Source organism: Lasioglossum baleicum, chromosome 2 (genome assembly GCF_051020765.1).
Source record: "Lasioglossum baleicum chromosome 2, iyLasBale1, whole genome shotgun sequence".
NCBI lineage: Eukaryota > Metazoa > Arthropoda > Insecta > Hymenoptera > Halictidae > Lasioglossum > Lasioglossum baleicum.
In genome coordinates, this window is record NC_134930.1 from 1,667,944 (window position 1) to 1,687,991 (window position 20,048).

General features: G+C 44.0%; 1 protein-coding gene and 1 long non-coding RNA gene across 2 annotated transcripts in view; one reads left to right on the plus strand and one right to left on the minus strand.

Moving 5' to 3' along the window:
• The window catches only part of LOC143219186 (uncharacterized), a 148,645-nt gene that overhangs the window by 37,873 nt on the left and 90,724 nt on the right, over positions 1 to 20,048 (minus strand). The gene's annotated exons all lie outside the window — the stretch shown is intronic.
• Positions 12,311 to 14,992, plus strand: LOC143219181 (uncharacterized). Its single transcript, XM_076445082.1, has one exon. The coding sequence runs from the start codon at positions 12,497 to 12,499 to the stop codon at positions 14,840 to 14,842; it is 2,346 nt and encodes a 781-aa protein (XP_076301197.1). The 5' UTR covers positions 12,311 to 12,496; the 3' UTR covers positions 14,843 to 14,992.

The following is a 20,048-nucleotide window of genomic DNA, read 5'->3' on the forward strand; positions in this document are numbered from 1 at the left end:
CGGTATTCGGGAAATGGTTGGAGGGGTCGCTCGACAAGGCCGGAGAGACCACCCCCGAAATAATATCGGCCCGCGTGAAAACAAACGGGGAAAGATCAAAACCGCCGTTGTTAACAGTTAAAGCTTTTATTGATTCGCTGCCAGTAGACGCCCTAATAGACACGGGTTCATCAATTACGTTCATTAGTCGGGAAGTAATAGAACAGCTTAGTAGCGCTGCCGTTAAGGTGGAAAACACGGAAAAACCGTGTTATTTTCTCCTCGCCACGGGGACAATTGATAAGGCTCAAGAAAAAGCACAATTTCGCGTAAGGATAGGAACAAAGGAACAGGAAATCTCGGCCAGGGTGTTAGATAATCTCGTGACTCCTCTCTTATTAGGAACGGATGCGATTGCATTGTTTGGAATAGTCGCGGAATTTCACAATGCCACTTGGTATTTTGCGTCCAATCCGGAGGAAAAATTCCCCTTCGACGACCCAAACCCAACCACCGTATGCTGCGGCCTACAGATTTTGAAAATTAGCGAAAAACAACAACTGGAAACCTTCCTCCAGACTGAGTTGCCAGAATTCGAGAAAATGAAGGGCTTGACCGATTTGATCAGCCACAAGATAGATGTGGGGAAGCACCCGCCAATTAAACAGAGGTATTATGCCGTCTCTCCTAAAGTTCAGGAGGCCATTTATAAAGAGGTGGATATCCTATTAGCAGACGGCATAATTGAACCATCTAATAGTGGCTGGTCAAGTCCAATAGTAATGGTCAAGAAACCAAGCGGAAAATATAGATTCTGCTTGGACTTTAGAAAAGTCAACGAAGTCTCGAGGAAGGATGCATATCCGCTGCCGTTAATGACCCAGATCCTGGACAAACTGCGAACGGCAAGGTACATCTCAACCCTAGATTTGAGTCAAGCATATTTTCAAATTCCACTCGAACAAAATAGTCGCGAAATTACAGCTTTCACAGTGCCGGGTAAAGGCCTTTTTCAATTTCGTCGCATGCCGTACGGTCTCACGGGGGCACCAGCAACCTTCCAACGGTTGCTTGATCGTTTAATAGGGCCAGAGATGGAGCCCCACGTATTCGCGTATTTGGATGACATCATAATAGTGACGAAAACATTTGAAGAACACTTGGAATGGTTAAAACTCGTGTTAGATCGTATAAAGGCTGCCGGTCTTATAATAAACCCGGACAAATGTGAATTCTGCCGCACCGAGGTCCGTTACTTAGGGTTCGTAGTAAGCAAGGAAGGGTTGAAAGTAGATTCGGAAAAGATCCAACCTATTCTGACATATCCAGTGCCGAAAAACATCAAACAAGTGCGGCGATTCTTGGGCATGGCCTCCTGGTACAGGCGGTTTATTCCAGGATTCGCAACACTAGCAGAACCTTTAAACAACCTTTTGCGAAAGAATCGGGAATGGGTATGGAAGGACGGACAACAATCCGCCTTCGAAACCCTAAGGGATATGATCGCTGGCGCCCCAACTCTTTCTTGCCCGGATTTTTCGTTGCCGTTCACCTTGCAAACGGATGCAAGTACCGTCGGATTAGGTGCAGTCTTGACTCAAGAAATCGAGGGAATCGAGAAAGTAATTGCCTTCGCAAGTAGATCACTTACGCTGCCAGAAAGGAAATACTCAGCTACAGAGCTGGAGTGCCTTGCAATAGTCTGGTCAGTAGAGAAATTTAGAGCTTATCTAGAGGGTTATAAATTTACGGTAATAACAGATCATAATAGCCTGCGGTGGTTGAGGAAATTACAGAACCCATCGGGTCGTTTAGCGAGATGGGCCTTGCAACTTTTAGAGTACGACTTTCAAGTCGTGTATCGGCAAGGGGCCCTAAATAAAGTGCCGGATGCACTATCACGTGCTTTTGAGGGGGTCGAAGGAGAATTAGAAGTCGGTGCCGTAATAAAACCCACATGGTACGAAGGGAAATTCGCGGAGATAGAGAGCGATCCTGACAGATTTAAGGACTGGTGCATTAGGAGCGGGGAATTATATTATCGGAGGACAGATCCACTCATTGCGGAGACTTTGGGAAAAGATACCAATGAGTGGAAATTGGTGATCCCGGAGGAGCGCAGGACCGAGATTTTGCAAGAGGCCCATGACGGCCCACAAGCAGGACATTTGGGAATAGAGAAAACGTATCGTAGGGTAGCGACTAGGTATTACTGGCCCGGCATGTATCGGACCACCGTGGAATATGTAAGACGCTGCACAACCTGTCAGCTAACGAAAGTGGAGCAAACACTCCCTTCCGGGCTGATGGGTCGGCGCCATATTAACATGCCGTGGTCAGTGGTCGCTGCCGATATAATGGGTCCTTTTCCGTCAAGCAAATCCGGTCATGCGTACCTCCTGGTGATGCAAGATCTGTTTACAAAATGGATCGAGTGCGCCCCGCTTCGACGTGCAACAGGACCTAAAATTGCGGAAGCCCTAGAAAATTTGATATTTTCGCGATGGGGTACACCCGATGTACTCCTGACAGATAACGGCACTGAGTTTGCTAACAAATGCCTACATCAGCTCGCCGAAGAGTATGGCATTCATATCACAACAACCCCTCCGTACCATCCGCAGGCAAATCCGGTGGAAAGAGTAAATCGCATCCTAAAGACGATGATAGTTGCGTTCTTAGAGAGGGATCACAGAGAATGGGATATTAATTTATCAAAATTCAGATTTGCGTATAACACGGCCTATCATTCCGTGTTACAAACGTCCCCAGCCTTTTTGAACTTCGGGCGAGATCCGCGACCATTTAGATGCGTACGAGCGGACAATGAACCGCCAATAGACATGTTATTAGAGCCGACCGATCATTGGAAGGGTAGGGTAGCGCACCTACAAACCTTGCGAAGTTGGGTGATAGAAAATTTAGAAAGTGCCTATAACACGCAGGCCAAATATTATAATTCGCGACATGTAAATAAGGAATTTGAGGTAGGAGATAGAGTAGTAAAACGACAGCGAGCACTTTCGTCAGCAGCTCAACATTTTGCGGCAAAGCTGGTACCCAAATTCAGTGGACCAGTAATAATTACGAAAAAGATATCCCCAGTAGTATATGCCCTTGCTACTGAAGACGGCCGAGACTTGGGAAAAGTCCACATAAGCGACATAAAAGCATACCTTCCATCACACGCAACGAAGGCATAAAACTAATGTACTCAAGCTTTTCCCTACAGAATTAAAAAACGAGTCGCCTTCGGAAAAGAAGACAGGCCGAATTCATTTGCTGCCGGACCGAAGGATGAATACACTAACCGAGATTAAGGAAGCAATCATCCGGCTAAAGGAGTCGGAAGATAGGCAACAGATAGAAGAGTTCCTCCGCACCCAATGGGAAGAAATAAAAGGGACAACAGAGACGACGAAAGACTGTTCCCCAGTGTCAGGAGTAGAAATAGAGGAAGAAACCAGCTCGAGTAGTTCATTCTTTTCGCTCGAAGATAAGCAAGGGGGAGAACCAGAAACAACGGGAGAGTTGGACGCCACGTTGGAAGACATCCCAACAGAAATATTAGACGACTCCACAACAATGATAGCCGAGAAATCGGACGAGATCGCTGCCGAAGCGGAGCAGCCGGAAGAGAGCGCTGACGACAAGGGGAAACTCGACGAAATCGCTGCCGAAGCAGAGCAGCCGGTAGAGAGCGCTGACGACAAGGGGAAACTCGACGAGATCGCTGCCGAAGCAGAGAAGCCTGAAGAGGGCACTAACGTATTCCTGGAACTCAAAGAAACCGCTGCCGAGATCAAGCAGCCCCAGGAAATCATCGCCGAAAACGCGCTCATTACTCCGGACACGCCGGGAAAAATGGCGAGAGGCATAATAGAAAACGTACGAGACAGTTTCGAATGGGTGCACCGCCATGGGATAGCGAGATTACGAGAAGAGGAGAGACAAGAAGAAGAAGAACGAGAAAGGGCGAGACGAGAGGAGGAGAAGCGACAAGAGGAGAGACGCAAGAGACCGAGCAGACCCACAATAATAAATCCAGTTAGACCACGGCTGCCTAAACAAGCGCCCGCACCGGAGAAGAGGGACCCACAGTTCCTAAAAGCTGCTCCTCTGGAGAAAGCATACCGGTATGGGGAACCACCCTTACTCAAGAGGGAACCTGGGACAAAACCATCGCTGCCGGAAACAAGAAGGGAACAAAAGAAGCCCCAAGAAATACAATTTATCGATAGACAGAGGAACTGCTGGAGGTGCGGTAAACGGGGACACAGCCACCGATACTGCTCGGAGCCCGCAACAGTGTACTGTTTTCGATGTGGTCGAGGGGGCTACACCATAAAGTCTTGCCCTAAATGCGGACAAGAATGGAAGGAAGGCGGACCACACCACCCATGGGGATATAAAGCCTAGGATAACCGGCGGAGAAGTCGCTGCCGCAAAGGGAGATTAACTCCTACCTGCGTGTTATTATTACGGATAAAAATCATACGAGGGACATATATTATTTTTTTACTAGAAGCACGCTGCCCAGAAAGGAGCGTTAGCAAAGAATAGCTAATTTATATTACTAATAAACAGATTAGAAGTTACCTTGTTCTTAAAAGACTGACAAACTTGTATTTTTGTGCCGCTAGGACACCAAAGAAGTTAGATTAAAGAATCGTTGCCGAAATAGGACTACCAATTATTGTAGAAACCCAATACCCATTCCAACAGTCGCGAATAACGGTCATTTGCGAAAAATTTTTTTTTGCGAACCATTCTTTTTAGAATAAATGCCGGTCGTCGAAGGATTCTCGCCCGCATTGGTGTACGACATATAGTAAGTATTTAGTGTAAAGGGGTAAGGTAGCGAATACATGTTGGGGTAAGGTGAACAAGTAGTTTTGTGATATTGGATGGAACGAGTCAAGGGAGAGCGTCCGCTACCCAGCCCGCGAAAGCCTGATGGGTGGCTGCCACCGGTATGGCCCGGTCTCCCCGAGGGGGGGAGGAGTTGTGACGTGGCAAGATTGCCTAGGTCACTCGAAACTCCTGAACGAAAGACCGGGCCACCCTTTGGTCAAGCATCGCGATAAGGGCCGCTGCGAGCGATCTCCCTGGGCACGAGACAGACCTAAAAAGGCGCATTCTAATGTTTTGAATGTCGCGCCAATTTGCGTGACAAACGTTTACAGGACCGTATCCGGGTCCCAGGCGGGATCCGGAATTCCACTTTCAACACGGTATGCAACACGCCGTCAAGAATCAGCACCTCGAGGCAGGAAGAAGGCATAACTCGAGGGAAAGCAACGAGAGATCGTCAAGGCCCAGGACTATCAACCTGGAGGCGCCGACGAGGGCATCCGGTGCAGAGACGATCAACTACTCTACCCTGTCGTCGCCTCGTCCGGGAAGAAGCTGCACCGCAACCGGATTGGCTGACGTCGATCGTCTCATCGGGGAGCGGCCAATCGGACATCAGCGCTGCCGGAGTGGCCAAACGCTGCCGGAAGCCGAGCGCCGTCGCGACGGATTCGCTGAAGCGAAATCCCGCGTTAGCGATAGGCCGAAATGTTGCGTGAAGAAAGCGGAATACGAAAAGTGGGGGACGCCCTGCTTCCGCGTACCCGAGCTACCGCGTGAACGTGCACTGCGTCTCCGGAATCGTTAACAGAAAGTTGTATCTTTGAACGATTGCTAATTATTGTATTTTGCGCCTGCTGAAACCAAGGGATCGAGAGATTCGCTGCCGTGTAGCTGCTACTGAATTACCTGTGGTAAGCGCCGATCAGGCTTTCGATATTTCGTGAAGTTCGTGTTGGCTCGGGTAGCGCGGCGAGGTTAGGAATAGGTGTCGCGAGAATTAACGGCAAACGAGGCGGACGAGATTTTGGGGACACTGTTAGTGTCCAAGCACGAATCCTTCATATTGTGAAGGATATCGTTGTCGCGGTACGAATCCGGTCGGATAGCGGGGGGCCGCGTGGCCGCCTTATGGCGGTTGTACGACGCCGATCTAAACGCGAAGTCGCGGATTCGGGATATTATCGTCGCCGCCGTTAATTCTAAATAACCTGCGCTCGTTCCACGGTGGGACACCGTCGCGTGTTCGATTCGCGGTCGTAAATTCTGTTCGATCGACGCAAGTCCAAGAGAAACCGCGAATTCCATCTGAGTTCGGTCGGAAAACGGCCTTCGAGGCCTTCCGCGTCGCGAAGTTCTTATCGCGGCCGAATTCTTCGCGAAATTGTAAAGTAAGAGAGGCATTGCGCGTGCGAGTTCCATCAGTCGCGATAATACGCGCCGGCTACGTTTGTAATTGCTGCCGAATCGTCGGCAGCTCAGTCATTTCGTCGAATAAACATCTTGTTAGCCGAAACGTTGTCTATTCCTTGTGTGAAAACCTTCCCGTCGCGGGGAACGTCTCGTGTTCTCCTGACGTAGAATCCTGCGCCCTTGCGATAGCTATTCAGGTTACGTTTGCTACGTCACAGTCTCGCGAGTCCAACCGCGTTCCGCTTTCGTGTCTAGATTACGATTCTTTCTCGTGACACCTTCAGGTGTCTGGCGCCCGAAATTGTATCACGTTTGATCTTCGAATAACGAGACTGTGAACGTATTTTTGTCCCGAGAGGACCACGCCTCGCGCGGCCGAGCGTGGCCCGGCTTCTCGCCTGTAAATTCTCGGTGTCGCTATTCCTCGTTCGACCATCAGTACGAAAAGTTAAGAAAGCGACGTGACAAATTTGGCGCCCGAACAGGGACCTCTCACAGTAAATTTAACCTGTGTGAGGGATTTTGGGATACTTTTGTGTTAGGGATACGCCGAAGACGCGAGGCTCGCACAAGGAAAGTTTATTTTTCTCCATCGCAGTCGTTCGAGCAGATTTCGGACGCGATCGGTACCGGGACGGCGAACACGCGTTGAAAAACTTGTTTACGACAGCCACTAGCTATTACGAGCCAACGAGCATGGAATTGATTATTGTGTACTCTTGCCATTACTATTGTTTTGATTAGGGTGTATTGTTGCCATTTCGATTGTTCTACTTATGGTATGCCACTGAACGATCTTTCCGACAACAAAGATTGAATGTCGTTCCAATCACTGAATTCGAAGAAAGATTGTTGATTTTGAAAAATAATTATTACATTACATTTAATACGGGCCATTCAAGGGTATTTCCAAAGACATTGATTGAATTGTCGTGCCGATCAGTGATTCCGAGGAAGTATTCTTACTTTAATAAATTATTATTGAAACTGCTTTTATTGTTGCCTTTCACACCTTACTGAATTATTATAGAAAATTTTTTTTTGCTTGTGGTTCTCAATATATGACAATTGAATGGCTCGGGTAAAATTTTGAACTGAGAACCCCCTAAAATAAAAACTTTGAACCGTGGCTAATAATTTTTTTTTGAATTGTTGCACCTGTGATATTTTTGATTTTGTTATTATTTATTGCCATCTAATATTTATGAATTGTTATTTATTTCATGTTTTTCTGTTGTTCTTCTCTCTGTTCTATTTATTTTCTAATTTATTGCACTTTCTTGTTTTGTCGTCCTTTTGTTAATTTAATTTTTCTAGTTGTTTGGTCTGTAGTCTTATTGTTTCCAGTCCAAATTCAATTGTACAAATTAGTTTTATTATTTGTTATTAGTTATTTACTTTATTGATTTTGAATTGTACATAATTTTTTTTTTCGGATCGATTTTGGAAATTTCTCCTTTCTATTCTCTTTTACTTCTTTTTCTCAGACTGGTCTTTTCCGTTTCTTTTCCATTTCGATACCACCATTTTTTTTTAACTGTGCAACCATTTCTGATAATTGATATATTTGGCTGCCGAAGACATCATTTGTTTTTATTATTTATTTCGGATTATTTACATTGTGTTTGGTGACTGCGGTACCAGCCCTGCGTTTACGCGTGGAGGGTGGTCCCAGTAACCAGATTATTTATTGTTGTGTTGTCAATGGTGATGGAGGGTACCTTTTGAGTCCTAGTGCTGTCGTACCCGGTCTCGTGTTGAAACCACCCCCCCCAAAATTATTCGCTGCCTTGGATTATCGAAGCTGGTTGCGAAAATATTATTCGCTACCTTGGCTTATTGTCGTTATTTGCGGAAAAATCTTTGCTGCCCTGATTTATTGTAATAATTTCGCAAAGAAAAGTCGCTACCTTGACGAAGGAGTGATTTATCCCGTCGATGGTTGCCTAGGGCCATCCGGGAAATAGGGTAGGCAATATCAGTAAAAATCTGAAAAGATTTCTTGATTATTGTTTTGCGAGGGTCGAGAATTTACGACTGTACAAAAGCTGGGGACGGCTAAATTCCCGATAACGTTTTGCTGCAAGGACAGCCAGGTCATTCGAGAGTCACCCGGTCGAGATATGAGTTTCTTTGTTCGGTAGAGGGACTTAGCGGGGCCGTACGGTCAAGTCACCCGGCCCGAGCCATAAAGGCTAAAATAAACGGTTCGTGTTTACAATATTAGAAGCGAAAAGAATTGAGTCGCCGATGGATAGAGATATGGATACTACGCGGAATCCGAACAACGAAGACCCGTGGGATTACCATTCCCCTTTTGAAGAGGATACGGAGGAAAATACCGTCAACGTAAATACCCCGGATTCGGACGAGGAGGGGGCTGCACGTAGTCGATCACGCCCTAATCCCATTAAACTAACGGTACCGATATTAAAGAACGGGAAACTCGTGCCCCCCCCTCCACCCCGATACCCGCCAACCCAGCATGACATAAAAGGTAATGCGCCGTTGCCAGGTACATCCAGGGATTCTCAAGGTCCCCCGCAACCTCGGAAATACCAGGAAATGTACTGTCGGGGCACGCCGATTTCAGAAATAATTCGAAGATGGCAAATAAAGTTCAAAGGAGCGCCCGGAGAGGATTCGGAAGCCTTTCTGGAGCGACTTTCAAGACGTCGCCGGTATGGCAACATACCGGACGAATATTTACTTCGATGCCTATTAGAATGTTTTGAAGGCACCGCTGCCCACTGGTACGAGGTGAGGGAGACCAAATTCCGAACCTGGAACGATTTTACCTCCGCGTTTCGGAAATTTTTTGGGGATCCGGAATATCCAGACACGTTATTAAGAAATATTAAAGACCGCGCTCAGGGCGAAAACGAGCCATTGAGAGACTATATCATCAGCATGCGCGGAATGTTCGAGCGATTAGATCCACCGTGGCGGGAGGAGAAAATGATTAGGAGAACGTACTGGGGCGCGAAACCTATTTTGCGACAAGCAATAGCAATTAGCACAATAGAATCATTCGATCATATGGAAGAAGCTTTAATTGAGGCCGAAAAAGAATCCGACGTAAGTAGTGTACCTATGGGGATTCTAACTCAGGAAGTGAATTTCCGTTATCGTGAAATAGCGTTCGGCTCTGGCGCGTGGCGCCATCTTGATTTCTTGCGGTTTTCCTTATCATTATCATTTCCTTTCCGACGCGTGCGGTTTTCCTTATCATTATCATTTCCTTTCCGACGCGTGCGGTTTTCCTTATCATTTCCGGTGCCGTCTTTGTTTCCTTATCTTTTTCCGCGTTTTATTATTCTGTAAATATTATGTAGGTCAATCTTTTGGGTGGGGGAACTTAGTTGCAATATTATGTGAAGCAATTTCCTTATCATGTTCGGTGAGGATTATATCATGTCTTTACGGGAAAGAGAGAGAGACTTTTATTTCTCTTAGGAGCATATGAATTTCCGTTGTCGTGAAATAGCGTTCGGCGCCTTGCGGTTTTCCTTATCATTTCCGGTGTCGGCGCGTGCCGTCTTTGTTTCCTTATCTTTTTCCGCGTTTTATTATTCTATCTTTTTCCGCGTTTTATTATTCTGTAAATATTATGTAGGTCAATCTTTTGGGTGGGGAACACATTAGTATTCTTCATTAAATTTTTTCCGCGTTTTATTATTCTGTAAATATTATGTAGGCCAATCTTTTGGGTGGGGGAGGGGGGAACACGTTAGTATTCTTCATTAAATTTTTCCATGAAATAGCGTGTCATCGACCTTGTTATTTCATGCGTGGTTATCATTATCTTTTGGGTGGGGATCATGTCCGAACACGTTTCGCATCCTGTCTTGCAAGGCATTGTTATCTGTAAGACCACACGTATTTTTAAAGATTTTTTAAGTTGTAATATTATGTGGAACGATTTCCTTATCTATCACGTTTCCGTATTTTTTCAGTGGGGATTTACATTCTGCGCGATCGGGTTATCTGTAGGACCACATCCTTTGTATTTCAAGCTGTTTAAATATTGCGTGAAATAATGGGATGTGTAAAGAATGATGCGGTTCGCTAACGTGCCATCGTTGCAGGCGTTCGCTGCGACGAAGTTATTTGAATTCGGCATTCATACCGTTTTGCATCAGAATATTCTTGAACAATATTTTCGCGTTCTTTCGTGCAAGATTTACTGTGTTTTTCGTGAAAGATCGGTCATTGTCCCGTACGTGGCGGTTTCCATGTTTAGTCCGTTGGACTTGTTGAACGAAGTGCAGAAGGGGCGTATTGATATTTTAAACGTGTTTGTGTTTTTAAAACCTGAAGGACAGTTGGTGAGACATTTGAATATTGTGGTGCTTCGATACCGTAGAACCGATTATGTTCGTGTAGGGGAATGTCACCGTCGAGAATACGGTTTATCGGATTTGATTCCGCCATTTTTACCGTTGAAAAGACGTATACTTCATTTACGTATTTGATTCAACCTTTTTTTTTTAAAAGAGAGAGATGCCTGTCCCAACGTTAAAAAGTTTGGCTTGGGTTCGCGTTATAAATTTGTATTTGGACGATAGTTTTCCCATTGAGCAGAAAACGTTGATAGTACGTTTAATGCGAAACGATGCAACGAGTCGCGTATGTTTCTTTTATACGAAAAGATTTAGTCAAGTCGTGGCGCGATGGCCCGCGATCGATTCGCCAGCAACGATACTGGATATCATCGAGACGGGCGAACGCCGCATCGTTGGATGCGAAGTGTAATTACGTTTTTGAGAACAGGAAATTTAACGGATGACATTAAATTGAAGTTGAAAAAATATTTTGTGCAACAAGATGATTCAAACGTTGAAAAAAATGTTAAGGTGTTTGACACGCATGTCGATGATGGTTAGAACTGTCGATGAGTATCGCGAATGGTCTCGCTCATACATCGAGTCTCTACAGTGCTGTATCAATTATCTAACATGTATGAAGGATGAATTGACGATGGGCGCGAGATTTAGTTTAGCATCGATCATGTGTCGCATGAAAAGTTTGAACGTTTCGTTGAGCTATAATATTTCACGGGTCGGTGGAGGTTTACGTGGTGTTGGTGCGAGAGCCTCGACGCTTCGTTGGGAGACTGTCGAGTCGGCGTTTAGCAATCGCATATCGACCGGTATCGTTATTAACATCGAACATATCGATCCGCGCAAATTTTTACAACACGCGAAACGGATGATTACGGGACGTGTCACGGAATTTTTGAACGCTCATTCGTCGTTGAAAGTGAACGTTAGGTTGGAGGCGGAATTTGTGCTGCGCGACGAGGTTTCGGTGAAAAGTTTCGGTACGCGAAACGTTGTGCTGTTTCGAACCAGTAATCTACGCCGATGGTACCTGAAGGACGTTGTGCCGCCGATTTTAGCATCGATGGAAGAGTTTCAAGAACGAGACAGCGGGTGGGCGTTATCGAAGATACTGCATCTGATAGTGAGCTGCAACAAATACCAGCCATTACAGGCCGGTTGCTGCGTTATCGTGCCTCGAAATATACGGTTGAAGAGAGCGATCGTGAACGTGATCAGCAACGATGAAGCATGCTTTTTTTGGGCGATAGTGGCGGGTCTCTATCCGGTAGAAAAAAATACATCACGTTTATCATCGTATCCTCGCTACCAGACGGTGCTTCGAACCGAAGGTTATACACTACCGATGCCGTTCAAAGACATTCGGAAATTCGAAAGAGAGAACGACATTTCCGTGAATGTGTTCGAATGGGTGGACAAGAGGTGTGTAACGCTTCATCTGACCGAGAAGAAACGGATGAGGCACGTCAACTTGTTGTTTCTACAGAATGAGGCGAAAACGCACGGTCATTACGTGTGTATACGAAATTTGCCACGATTGGTTTCGTCGCAGCTTAGCAAGCATAAGTGTATGAAGTATATTTGCGATCGGTAAGATTGTTTTTTTAATTCTTGAAAGCAAAGAGAGAGAGAAATGTTTTTTTTCTTTCAGATGTTTACAATATTTCTACACGCTGAAGAAATTAAACGTTCATACGATCGATTGTGAACGGATGAACGATTGCGCTCTGTCACTTCCAGTATCGGAAGAAGATAAGTGGTTGCAGTTTAAGAACTATGTGCACAAAGAACAGGCGCCGTTCGTTATCTACGCCGATTTGGAATGTCTGTTGGAGAAGCAGGAAGGACAAGGTCGTGGAGCACGCTCGCTGTATCAGCATCACCACGCGTTCAGCATAGGTTATTACATGCATTGCCGCTACGACTCTTCTTTGTGCGAGTATCGAGCTTGTCGCAAGGAAGAGGGATGTGCCGCGTGGTTCGCTGCAAAGTTGCATGATATAAGCAATAAATTACAGCCGATATTCGACAAAACGGTACCTATGGACGAACTAACTGAAAGACAGGAGTTAAATTTTCAGACGGCTACGCATTGTCATGTGTGCGAGCAGCCGTTCAGCAGTTCCGACACAAAAGTACACGATCATTGTCATTTTACGGGAGCGTATCGCGGTCCGGCGCATATCGCGTGTAATTTAGGTTATCAATCTTCGTACGTGATACCGGTGGTCTTTCACAATTTGTCCGGCTACGATGCGCATTTCATTATTAAAGAATTAGCAAACACGTTCGAGGGTAAGATAGCTGTGTTGCCGTTGACAAAAGAGCGGTACATCTCGTTCACGAAAGTTGTTGCGAATAAAGATGAAAAGAGAAATTATGCAAAGTTGTTGAAGTTTCGATTTATCGATTCCTTCAAGTTCTTGAATTCGAGTTTGGACAAGTTATCATCGTATCTGGACAAAAACAAATTACGCGTTGTACGAAATCAATTTGATCATCTCAACGTCGACGATTTCAATCTCTTGACTAGAAAAGGCGTCTTTCCGTACGACTATCTGGCGTCGTACGACAAATTAAACGACACGTGTTTGCCGTCGCGCGAGGCATTTTACAATCAGCTTTGCGACAGGGGGATATCGGACGCCGATTACGTTCACGCGAGCACGGTTTGGTCGCGTTTCGCTATAAAAACGTTGGGGCAGTACAGCGATTTGTATTTGAAATTGGATGTGTTGTTATTGGCTGATGTTTTCGAAAATTTCCGCGACGACTGTCTCGAGAACTATAAACTCGATCCGGCGCATTATTACACGCTTCCCGGTTTCGCGTGGGACGTGATGCTGAAAATGACTAAGATCGAATTGGAGTTGTTCACGGACGTGGACATGCTTTTATTCGTGGAGCGAGGAATACGCGGCGGATTGAGCCAATGTTCTCAGAGATATGCGTGTGCAAACAACAAGTATTTACCAAAATATGACTCCGGCAAACCGTCAACCTATCTAATGTATTTCGACGTTAACAATTTATACGGTTGGGCTATGTCGCAACCTCTACCGTACAGAGACTTTCGATGGGTGGAGGACATAGAGAATTTCAACGTTGAATCCGTTCCAATCGACAGCCCTGTAGGATACATTTTGGAGGTTGATTTAGAGTATCCTAGTGAAATTCATGATGCTCACGCGGATCTACCGTTCTGTCCGAGTCACGACACGGCGGCCGACTCGAGCCGGCAGAGAAAGTTGATGGCAACGCTTCGCGATAAGGAGCGATACGTTCTGCACTATCGGTATTTACAGCAAAGTTTAAAGCATAACCTAAAATTGAAGAAAATTTATCGAATTCTAGAGTTTCAACAATCGCGATGGTTGCACGGCTATATCGATTTGAACACGAAATTACGCGCCGAGGCGACTAACGATTTTTCTAAAAATTTGTTTAAATTAATGAACAACGCTGTGTTTGGAAAAACAATGGAGAACGTTCGAAATCACGTGAACGTGAAATTGCTTTCCCGATGGGACGGTCGATACGGTGTCGAGCAATTGATAGCCAGACCAAATTTTCACAGTTGTACCGTGTTTTCGGAGGATTTCGTCGCGATACAGCTAAACAAGCTGTTACTCAAATTCCACAAACCCATCTACATAGGCATGTCCGTATTGGATATATCAAAAACTCATTTGTACAGCTTTCATTACGAGTACATGTATCCCAATTTCCAACAAAATTGCAAGATTTTGTACACGGACACGGACAGTCTGATATACGAGATCGCTTGCGACGATGTGTATGAGACGATGAAACGTGATATCCATCGATACGATACAAGTAATTATGTCGAGAACAACGCGTACGGCGTTCCGATCGCGAACAAAAAGATGCTGGGATTAATGAAGGATGAGAACGGAGGCAAAATTATGACTGAGTTCGTGGGGCTTCGCGCGAAAATGTATGCTACTCGCGTGCGCGACGACGATGATACCTGCCGCGAAACGAAAAAAATTAAAGGCATTAGGACAAACGCCACAGCCAGAGATATAAGTTTTGAAGACTATGTCGAGTGTCTTCATAATCATACGGAAAAGAGCATTAACAATAAACGTATAATGTCGGTACAGCATCGGGTGTATTCCATAGCTGAAATGAAATTAGCGTTAAGTCCGTACGACGATAAACGGTATATCTGTGATAATTTGGTCACTACACTTCCTTGGGGACATTACAATATCGTTTCATTGCCATAAAAGGAAGTGTTGGGATGGAGATTGAAAAAACTTTGTTGACCGCTATCTGTAGCAAGGAAGTGGTATGTAGATTAATGGTTCTATAAAACAATGCAATCCGAGCGTCAGGCCGAATAGTCGAGCAACCGCCACGAAAACGTTAACATCGTGAGAGAGAGAGTGAGACGGTGAAAAGTGTGGGTTTGAACGATGTTCAACCGTCGTCAGCTCGACATCTGTCAAAAAATTGACGAGTCTGTGAAAAGCCAAGATGATATGTAAGTAGAAAAAAAGATATATAAAAAAAAAAAAAAAAAATGTGAAAGAAATTTAGAAAGATGTCTGAAAAATTAATCTGCTGTAGATATTCTCAACCAGAACCGATCGATTTGTCAACTAGTTCCCAATCACGTTCCGTACGGATTTTGTGTAGAAGATATTCCATAGCTGGGAATTATTTCAAATATTTGGAACTTGGCATACGGATCGGAGAGGACATTTATGCGGAGCTGGCTATCGGTGATAGCCGTGGAAATGAACTTCTATTTTCAATTAAAACATGGAGAGAGTTGCTGCGCGCGAAACCGATTATTCAAAGCAATATGGAGCGCATAAAACTTGGCGATAATTTGACCTTGGAAATGGTTAATCTGAATGGACGGGAGCTAATTAAAATAGCGAACTCAACCATAAATATATATATTACTGAGAAAACTATGTGTAACATATACAATTTAGAATTTTGTATAGATAGTATGTATATAGGATTAGTAGACAACGTTCCGGACGTTGCTGCAAAATTTGCCGATTTCGTTGTTATTTCAAAAAATGTTAGAGTAGAAAATTTTATCAAAACAATTGTCGAGAGCCGGTCTTTCGATCAAAACTCGCTAATAGATTGTGAACTGGTGACTTTGGGCGCCGAGGTTATAGCGCTAGAAGCGTCTAAGCGATGTTAATTTCGTGAGATTTTTTTTTTAAAAAATGTAAAACTGATTCAACATCACGTCCAGGTTAACAGTCTCGTTCTTTATCATACTTTTGCATCATCTGTTACTGGCCTGAGTTTAATCACGTGATCACCACCTTACTTGATATGCACAGACTAGGATTTTTGAAGGAATTGCTCTTAAGATTCGAGAACTGACCTCTAGATGACAGAATTTTAATTCTGTTATCACTGCATGAAATTGCTCTTAAGATTCGAGATCTGACCTGTTCATGGCAGAATTTTAATTATGTTATGACTGTATTATTTTGTCATCAAAACAATTCTCTGATCACATAATTAAAATTCTGCTATCTAGAGGTCAGTTCTCGAGTCTTAAGAGCAATTCCATGCAGTGATCACATAATTAAAATTCTGTCATCTAGAGGTCAGTTCTCGAATCTTATTTTCAATCCTTTCAATATCCCGCTCTATGCATATCAATTAACGTTGTGATCACGTGATTAAACTTGAGTCATGAAACAGATGATGTATGGTAAGATAAAGAACGAGACTGTTATCCTGGACATGATGTTTTGATTTTACATTATTTTATTCAAAATAAGCGTGTTACTGAAGTACATGAAGTTTTATATCATTTAATAGAATAAATTGGCGTTACTGAAGAATGTTGAAAAATGTAAGAGTGTTACTGAATGCATATGTATACTGAAGATTAGGCACACACATGTAAAACTGATCGAACACGATCTTCTTAGGAAACACTACCTTTCCTCTGTCTCACTTAGATAACCTGTTTTTGGCAGGAGTTTAATCACGTGATCGCCGCTTGATTTAATATCCACAGACACCTTATTTGGTATACACAGACGTGGGATCTGGAGGAGTTGCTTTTTAAGATTCGAGAACGAACCTCTACATGGCTCGAGTTTAATTCTGTGATCACCGCATTATTTTGTCATCAAAACAATTCTCTGATCACATAATTAAATTGTGCTATGAACAGGTCTCATTCTCAACAAATCTCACTAACAATTCCTCCAGATCCCGCGTCGATGAATATCAAATAAGGTGTCTGTGGGATATTAAATAATGCTGTGATCACGTGATTAAACTCGAGTCATGAAACAGATGATCTAAAGTGATACAGGGAAAGGCTGTGTTACCTACGAAAATCGTGTTCGATCAGTTTGATATCATTGAAAAAAATGTAAGAGTGTTACTGAAGAATAGATCAGTTTTATATCATTTAATAGAATAAATGTATGAGAGTGTTACTGAAGAAGAAGAAGAAGAATGTTGAAAAAATGTAAGAGTGTTACTGAAGAATACGTTAAAATAAAAAAAAAAAAAATTTATTATTGTATAAGAATTTCCTCTCTCTCTCTTTCAGGTCAGGGGAAAAAAAAAATTGAAGAATACGTTTTACACATTATTTATTAATAAAAAAATTACATGAAAAGATCTTTTATAAAAAAAGTAGAAATCATATTTGAAGTTTTAAACTATAGCAGTTTTAGATATCCACGAATTATGCGACGCGTCCAACCCTAACCATTTTACATATATTTTATTTCCTTTTCTGCGCAATATTTTTTCAATTAAATATACGTCGGGGTATTTAGCCGCGTGTATCTCGTGTTCATAAAATCCGCCGGCGATAGGATTGTCCTTTGAATCGATCAAGAGGTACGTGACAGGATTCGTTCGTTTCACCGTGATGATCTTAAATATTTCCGTCGACCAGTTCGGCGTGTATCCTTTGTCGAACAGAGTTTTGAATTTGCTGACGCGCACGCGATCGCCCACCTTGAATTTGGCGGGGCCGGCAATCTTCACGTTGCTGTACACGGTGGACAGAAGATGCTCAGCATTTTTACGGTTCACATCCGCGGGGCGCATACGGGTGGTACGGTGTTTTCGATTATTGTAGTCCTCGATCAGCGTGGGAAGCGCATCGATCCAACGATATTTTCCGCTCAACGAGAAATATTTCCACATGCTGTTCTTCAACGTGCGGTTGAAACGTTCTACGACGGAAGCTTTCATAGCGCTGAAGGTCGAGTAATGACGGATGTTGCGGTTTCTCAGATATTCTTGGAACTGTGCGTTGTAGAATTCCTTGCCCATGTCGGTCTGCAAGTTGTTCGGAGCTCTGCCATCCTTCTTCAACGCGGACGCGAAAGCTTTACACACATCGCTCGCATTTTTACTCTTCAAAGGAACCGCCCACGCGTATTTGCTAAACACATCGATTATCGTAAGAATGTATCGATGTCCCCGATTATCTCGCGCATATTGCTGAACTTCGACGATATCAGCTTGCCAAAGATCATCGAATCCTCGCACGATCACCCGTCTACGCGGGAAGAAACGTCTCGCCGGGGCGTGCAGCTCTTCTACCAATTTCACTTTTTCTTTACTCATCGCCGATTAGTCTCTTTTCAATCGATTCTTTCCAGTCCTCGAAGCGTCGATGCACTCGACTATCTAGCTCGTCGAAAGCTGCGCGTATCATTTCTTGTTGCTGCTCCTCGATACGTCGCATTTGCACATATATTTCTTCGAATTTCTCGTTTAAACTTTTCTTGAAATCTTCAAATTTCCCAGTTATATTTCCCTCTCCCGTCAGCTCGACCAATCTCTTGTGCATGCTCTCTCTATGCATTTCAAATCTCTTATCCAATTCCTGACCGGTTTCATAACCGCCAGTTGCGAATTTTTGTTGCATATCCGCCACATTGTTTTCAAGAAGCATCAACTTTCCCTGGCTCAACTTGTCCGCGGTCACCGTGTCCTTCACATCACTGATTTTACCAAGCAGCGTATTCTTCAAGTTTAATAGTCTTCTTTCCAACTTGTTGTCGATTTTATGTTCCACGGCTGAAAGTCTATCGCTGAGTTTATCGGAAAATTTCGCAACAGCGTCCAATTTTTCATGATCCACCCTCTGCTCGTACTTCAATACTTCGATCAACCTGTCCTCGAGCTCGATAAATTTTTCACGGAGAATTCCGCCATAATTATGCTCTATCTTCGTTTCAAACTCCAACAGCTTTTCTTGATTCTGTTGCATGCATTCCTCGATGTCTTTCAGTTTCGCCACCATCGATTTATCGGCGAGCTCGTTGCCCGTTACGATTTCATGGATGTGCTCGATCTTGTCTCGCGTGTCGTGAATATCCTCGGCGCTCTTATTAAATTCGTCTGCAAACACTTTTTTCAACAAATCGATCGTCTTATCGACGTAGAGTTTCGTTGCCGAATCGTTCTCGTCGGTTGGTGTCCCCAAATTTTTAATACGTTGAGATTTCGCATCGAAAAATTCGTTGTTGCTAGCCATCGCTTTGCTGCTGGCGACAAGATCATCCACGTAGCCTTTCGTTGCCGCGTCAGTCTTCTTAGCGGGGGCTTTCACATTTTGGATAGATAGAAACTCCGCATCGAAGTACGCGTCTTTTTTATCCGTCATGATCACAGCGTGTTTACGTATCGAGCTTAAAAGATCCAACAACAATCTATTGAACGGGATGGGATTGTTCGCTTCCTTGCAATCGAAATTCCGTTCTTCCTTGCCGATATTCGACGTAACGTCCCGAATAACTTTTCTTATAAGTTCGTAGGATGATTTGTTAATGCTCATCGTGATGAGATAGAGAGAGAGTACGACGTTTCCTTCTTGAATTGCCACCACGCAATGACATGATTCTCACTCTCTCTCTCGCTCCTTCTAGGGAGGTGGTGGTGGGGAGATGCCATTGTTATATTTTAGAACTTTCTTAGAAATCTTGAAATGAGACCTGGGAGGGGGAACCTCTGATCTAGACTTACCACACAGTACTTGTTCTCGCTACCTAGATATGGAATCGAGCTCTTACTGCTTTGTCCAGTTTCTTCGTGATTTCTGACCTAAACGTTTCGTTAGAGGTTTTCAGGTCTTTGTCCAGTTTCTTCGTGATCTCGGACCTCAATGTTTCTTCCGATGTTTTCAGGTCTTTGCCCAGTTTCTGCACGATCTGGGACCTCAACGTTTCGTTAGATGTTTTCAGGTCTTTGCTCAGTTTCTCCACGATTTCGGACCGTAACGTTTTTAGTTGTTTGTTCAGTTTCTCCATGATCTCGGACTTCAACGTTCCTTCGGATGTTTTCAGTTTTTTGTCCAGTCTCGTCACATTGTCCAACACGTATATTTCCACCTTTGATTTAACATATTCGTCACCGCGTTTTACAATGTTATCGACGTACGATTTGGTCGCCGCGTGATCGTTTGCGGTGGGA